Here is a 6,648-nt window from a genome sequence, read left to right on the forward strand (position 1 = left end):
ATCAATGATAGGATCTTCTCAGAGATTTTTTTTTTTTAAGGGTCTTGATTTGGTTCTGGACCTTTGAGCAAAGGGGTTTTTTTTAACACGTTCACAGTCACCCAGTTTCAGCAATCAAAACTGAACTCCCTACCTGGCTGTTAGCTCTGGATGGGAGAAAAGGGGGGGGGAACCCTCCCCTTATTTGCTGACCCCCAGCATCCCTTCTCGACAGTGCTAGGTGGATTAGAAGCTGTCTGGGCTTTGGTGGCCACTTCCCAACTTGCCCCACGCGCTTCTGAAATGTAGAGGAATCAAGAAGATTGGATTTATACCCCGCCCTTCACTGCCTGAAGGAGTCTCAGAACAGCTTACAATCCCTCCCCCTCCCCCCAAGAGACACCCTGTGAGGTAGGTGGGGCTGAGAGAGCTCTCTCGAGGACTGCCCTCGAGAGAACAGCTCTGAAAGAACTTATGACCGACCCAAGGCCGCCCAGCTGGCTGCATGTGGAGGCGTGGGGTATCAAATCCGGTTCTCCCTTAACCACTACACCAAACTGGCTCCTCTAAGACCAACCAGGTTTTCTTCAAGGTATAAGCTTTTTTGCCTGAGGAAGTGTGCCTGCTCACAAAGCTTATACCTTGAAGAAATCTTTGTTGGTCTTAAAGGTGCCACTGGACTCAAACTCTGTCCCCCTCCCTCCAGGTTTACCCTGTAACTCCAATCAGCAACAGCGCCTGGTTTGAAGTTGTTGTGAATGAGTGAGGTGCGTTTGTGGCCTACCACATCGCTAAGAACCTGGCCTCTATTAACCGGGCTAAGCGTTTTGTGCGTCACCCGGGCTGGTGGATTCTCATACCAACCAAAAACATGAGCGTTGTGTATAAAGCCTGTCCGAAGAAACGTGAATATCACCGAAGGTTTGTCAGTGGACTTAGAGCTGAGGGAAGACCTGAACTCAAGGGTCACCTCTGGGCATTTGTGAGGGAAGACCTGAACTCAAGGGTCACCTTTGTACAGCTCTGGGCATTTGTCAGTCTGATGGTTTCTTGTCCGTATAACGGTAGTAACAATGCACTTTTGAGATCCAGTTTGGTGTAGTGGTTAAGTGTGCGGACTCTAATCTGGGAGAACCAGGTTTGATTACCCACTCCTCCACTTGCACCTGCTGATGTGACCTGGGGTCAGTCACAAGCTCTGGCACAGCTGTCCTTGAAAAAGAGCAGTTTGTGTCAGAGTTCTCTCAGCCCCACCCACCTCACAGGGTGTCTGCTGTGGGGAGGGGAAGGGAAAGGAGTTTGTCAGCCGCTCTGAGACTCCAAGTGAAGGACGGGGTATAAATCCAATCTCTTCTTCTTCTTCTTCTTTTCCACAGCAAGGGAGGAATGAACTGCAGGGAACGCCTTACATATTATCTTGTGACTTTTCTTTCTGGGTTATTAAACAGAACCCAGTTTTGTACCTTGGGGAGGACACCCACCCACACCCTTTTCCTGGCAGAAAAGCTTAGCCCCTCTCTCTCCTCTCCGCGCTGCCAGCACAGCTTTCCAAACACGATCCCATGAATGCAAAGAGAGCTAGTATGAAAAAATAGTTTTATTAAGTTTCCATCGGAACGGGGCTTGGTGGAGGAGAGGGCGTCGTCACCCGGACGCCTTCTGATGCTCCCTCTAAGCTGTGGAGTCGTGTGAGCAAAAACGCTACTCTGTGAGCGACTGGCGTTCAAGTGGTGAGCGAGCCATTTGGCTACCGCATCAATGAGTCTGCTCTGGAGCCCTCCTCCCCGAGCGGAGGCGGAAATGTGTGGGCCGGGGGCTTAAAAAACGGTGAGCTGGCTCGCACTAACTCAGCTTAGAGGGAACACTGCTGCCTTCTCTTGTCATCTGAAGAGGCAGGCAGGGACGGTCTACGGGCACTAGTCCTCGAGACCCAATCGGCCCCTCCGCATCTGGTTTTCAGGCACTGGATCGGGTTGGGGGAGCGTGGAGGAGGGGGGCAAGGGGTGTCTTTGGAGCCGGAAGCCAGCCAGACTCTCTCACGCCTGCCTCGCCGCCTCGGGTTCAAAGGAGGCCGGAAGAGGGGTCTGCCCATCTGCATTGCGTCCCCGTCTCCAATTTCGGTGGCTGGCCATCAGTCCTTGGTCGAACCCTGGCCCGCGCAAACGGTGACACCGGCCCAAGGTGAAGCCCCGCCAGCAGCTCGGTTAAACCAGCCAGGCTTTGCCAGCCAAAACCAGGGTGGCGTGGGCGGCCAAAACGGCCCGTATCTTGTTTTGTGGGACGCAAGCTGTGGATGCAACCAAACCCCTTAGCAGCGGTAACTGAAGGTGGCGGCAGGACGGTGCATGGTGAAGGGAGCAATCTTGCATTATTTGTGGGGTGTGTGGAATGTTTTCGGGGGGGGGGGACAGAGGGGCGCCATGAAGACCCCACCTCCACAGGATGTGCGTTATCCCCTTTTTCGCCTGTAGGGGGAAGCAACAGCAGCAGGTCCTTCCGAGCCCCCCTCACAGATTCTTCCAGCGGCCCCTGCGTTTCTGAGTAGGGACCCCTTTCCTCCGTTTCTGGGGCGCCGCCGCTTGGCTCGGGGGCGGCCTGGTTTCAGCCGCGGGCCTGCCGTCCTCTGGCGGAGGCCTTTCCTCGTCCGGCCCCGGCGACGGCTCCACCTTGGCGGCGAAGGCGTCCCCGTCGGTCGGGGTCTCCGTGGAAGGGGCCGGCACCTGGGTCGAGGTCGCCCCCTGCTGGTGCGTGAGGGCGTCTGCCCGGACCGGAAGGAGTGGCAGGACGGCGGCCCCGATATCGGTGAGCCTCTCCAGGCCTTGCCGCAGGGTGTGAGTCAGCTGGCGGATGGCTTCGGCCGTCTCCCGCTGGGCCTGCAGGAATTCCAGGGAGGGCTCGAGGGGCACGTCCAGGCGGGTGCGCCGGCGCCGCAGGGGGGGCGAGGTCGAGGGGCACGGAGCGGCCAGCGGCTCGGCAGGGGAGTGTCCGGGGTGCGGCCGGCAGCCCACGCCGGCCGGGGAAGGCGCCAGCCGGACCATGTGCAGAGAGGAGGGCTGGCCCGGAGGGGGCGCCGGCGAGTCGCGTTCCTTGGGCCGCAGCAACCCACTATCCACAGTACAGCAGGGAGCCCGAGCGGAAGTCTCCGGGCTACAGGAGGAGTTGCCCCGAGCTAGCATATCTGTGGGGGGGGGGGAGAAGATTGAGAGTGCTGGAACCCAGAGTCCTCCCTCGGAAGAGGAGTAACACCCCCCTCCCCTTTTGCCCTGATGGTATGAACCACCTCGCTCCCACTGGCCCATTTCCCCAGTTTTCACCCTCTGGGCTGCTTTAAAGGCCCAGAAGTGGCAGGCGGTAAAGCTAGGGGGTGCCAACCTCCAGGTGGCGGCTGGAGATCCCCCCGCTATCACAGCCGACCTCCAGGCGACCAGAGATCAGTTCGCTTGGAGGAAACAGCCCCTTTGGAAGGCGGACTGTAGCGCGTTTCACTACACCGAAATCCCTCCCCTCCCTAAGCCCCGCCCTCTTCAGGCTCCACCCCACCAAATCTCCAGGTATTTCCCAAACCAGAGGTGGCAACCCTAGGAAGAGCCCTTTGGGGACTGTACCACTTCAGATGGCAGACGGGCAAAATTCACAGTTTGCATTTCGGACCCGTCAGTCCTCGCTCGAAGAGCTGGCACAAGTGTGCAGAAATACACGGCATAGCCCTTCCTGGACCGGAATGCTTCAGACTGCGAGTGGGATCGGACCAAAGGTCCGATCAGTCCGGCATCGTGTTGCTCACGGTGGCTAAACAAATGGCCACAAGCAGGCCGCAAAGGCCAAAGCTGAGCACTAGAGAGGGACCGTGGCTCAGTGGCAGAGCATCTGCTTGGCATGCAGAAGGGTCCCGGGTTCAATCCCCAGCATCTCCAGTTAAAAGGGCCAGGCAGGAGGTGATGGGAAAGACCTCCACCTGAGACCCTGGAGAGCCATGAAGTGGGGCTGTGGCTCAGTGGAAGAGCCTCTGCTTGGCATGCAGAAGGTCCCAGGTTCAGTCCCCGGCATCTCCAGTTAAAAGGACCAGGCAGGAGGGGATGGGAAAGACCTCCACCTGAGACCCTGGAGAGCCATGAAGTGGGGCTGTGGCTCAGTGGAAGAGCCTCTGCTTGGCATGCAGAAGGTCCCAGGTTCAGTCCCCGGCATCTCCAGTTAAAAGGACCAGGCAGGAGGGGATGGGAAAGACCTCCACCTGAGACCCTGGAGAGCCATGAAGTGGGGCTGTGGCTCAGTGGAAGAGCCTCTGCTTGGCATGCAGAAGGTCCCAGGTTCAGTCCCCGGCATCTCCAGTTAAAAGGACCAGGCAGGAGGGGGTGTGAAAGACCTCTCTGCCTGGGACCCTGGACAGCCGCTGCTAATCCAAGTAGACAATACTGACTTTGATGGACCGAGGGTCGGATTCAGTAGAAGGCAGCTTCACGCGTAACCTTCCCCCTCGTTGCCGCCCTTCCGGCAGCCAGCATTCCGAGGTATGCTGCCTCTGATCATGGGGGTTCTATTCCGCCATCGACAGACCTGTGCTCTGAGCTAGCTCTGAAAAACAGACGCCAACAGTCAAGTGCTGGCAGACCAAATTAAACTACGTAACAGTGGAGGGGACGAGGTTGGCAGGTGTTTGTAAGTCCCTTTCGGCTGTGTCCTCTTTCTACCCCCCATGTGGCCCAGAATTAGGCTGACTAGGGAGTACGGGGGGGGGGCACTTAATGATCCAGCTTCTCTTAGGCATGAAATGAGATCTAAAAGCAGCTCGCTTGCTGGCAGTCTTGGCCTTTGTGAGCAAAAATTCTGCTTCATGAGCTACTGGCATTACCCCCCCCCCCGCTTGCTGGCAGTCTTGGCCTTTCTGCTCACCTTGAGCCCCGGGGCAAGGTTTTTACAGAGGTGGAAAGAATTACAGTCGCAAAAGCAGTCCGTCCCCCCTTGTCTGAAGGAGGATCCAAGTGAGGGCAATAGCTGAGCAGGACATCTTTCCTTCACCCGCCACCAGTGTTCCCTCTAAGCTGAGTTAGTGTGAGCTAGCTCACAGTTTTTTAGCCTCTGGCTCACACATTTTTGCCTTAGCTCAGGAACGATGGCTCCAGGGCAAACTAATTTATGCAGTAGCCAAATTGCTTGCTCACAACTTTAACGCCAGTAGCTCACAAAGGAGAATTTTTGCTCACAAGACTCCACAGCTTAGAGGGAACATTGCCCGCCACCAATGCTCCCTCTAAGCTATGGAGCCTTTGTGAGCAAAAATTCTGCTTCATGAGCTACTGGCATTAAAGTTGTGAGCGAGCGATTTGGCTGCTGCGTAAATTAGTGTGCTCTGGGGCCCTCCTTCCTGAGCTGAGACAAATCCGTGAGCCGGAGGCTAAAAAACTGTGAGCCGGCTCACACTAACTCAGCTTAGAGAGAACACTGCCCACCACCAATGCTCCCTCTAAGCTATGGAGCCTTTGTGAGCTACTGGCATTAAAGCTGTGAGCGAGCGATTGGGCTACTGCATAAATTAGTTTGCTCTGGAGCCCTCCTTCCTGAGCGAAGACAAAAATCTGTGAGCCGGAGGCTAAAAAACTGTGAGCTAGCTCACACCAACTCAGCTTAGAGGGAACGCTGCCCACCCCCCCTGAATGGCAGAATGGGTGCCAACCCTTCTCTGCCCCCTCCCGTCTGCTTTTTCACAATGCTCGCATTAGTCCTCTGCAGTTTGTTTGGGCCTAGATGAGGGGTGCAGATGGCTGGTGCAGGCAGAAATCAGCCCTTGAATGTCACTCTCGGAGTGACTGAATGCCTCTGTGAATGAGCAAAGCGCCCTTTACCAGGGGAACAGCAGCAACCCACTCGCACATCTGGAATTAGGGGATGGACTTCCAGGAGAAGAGGACGCAGCTTCCGGGCTGTCCTGAGCCCTGGCACCTCTTTGATTGTAAAGAAAGCAAGGATGCCAATCCAGCCCACACAAATCTATACAAACCGGGTGGGACACAGAAACAGAACCGGGAGGGACCCCAGCGACCGTCTGCACAATGCAACATTGCAGGAGTTTCTACCAGCTAAAAACAAAAAACATTTTAAAGAGACCTCTCTCCCCAGTTTCAAATGACATCCCCGGGGGTTTGTACACCGCCTGGCACCAATAATTCTCTCCATTCGTGGAGGCAGCCCCTTGGATTCATTCCAAAAAGGCAGCAGAGACCCGTCAAGGGCTGTTTTTGAAACTAGCCCTGGGGTCTCAGACCGGCCTGTCCCCCTCCCACCGTCCCTTAATCACCTCCTATAGGGGACCTAGCTGGGAAAGGCACCATGCGCATGCTCAGAGACACCATGTGCATGCTCAGCACATGGCGCCACCTTAACTGCTTCACCTTGTTCCAGGTTAAGCCCTGCCGGATCCCCAGCCCCCCACCCCGTTTGGTTTAGAAACCGACCCCTGGCCGATATGTCATTTCCCGCGGCGCCCACATGGGGTCACAATCAGTGTTCCCTCTAAGCTGAGTTAGTGTGAGCCAGCTCACAGTTTTTTAGCCTCCAGCTTCCGATCTTTTGTCTTAGCTCAGGAAGGAGGGCTCCAGAGCAATCTACTTTATGCGGCAGCCAAAATCGCTCGCTCACACTCTTGATGCCAGGAGCTCACGAATTAGAATTTTT

General features: G+C 56.1%; 1 protein-coding gene across 1 annotated transcript; it reads right to left on the bottom strand.

The window, feature by feature from the left end:
- Positions 1-2,260: 2,260 nt before the first annotated feature.
- On the bottom strand, positions 2,261-3,155 carry MYPOP (Myb-related transcription factor, partner of profilin). The gene has a single exon (XM_015410489.1). It carries the CDS (start codon positions 3,153-3,155, stop codon positions 2,487-2,489), a length of 669 nt encoding a protein of 222 aa, XP_015265975.1. The 3' UTR covers positions 2,261-2,486.
- Positions 3,156-6,648: the final 3,493 nt, after the last annotated feature.

This window comes from Gekko japonicus, unplaced genomic scaffold (genome assembly GCF_001447785.1).
Source record: "Gekko japonicus isolate JY-2015 unplaced genomic scaffold, Gekko_japonicus_V1.1 scaffold2354, whole genome shotgun sequence".
NCBI lineage: Eukaryota > Metazoa > Chordata > Lepidosauria > Squamata > Gekkonidae > Gekko > Gekko japonicus.

Coding starts and splice junctions, on each gene's coding strand:
- MYPOP (XM_015410489.1), bottom strand. CDS start 3,155: ATGCTAGCTCGGGGCAACTCCTCCTGTAGCCCGGAGACTTCCGCTCGG.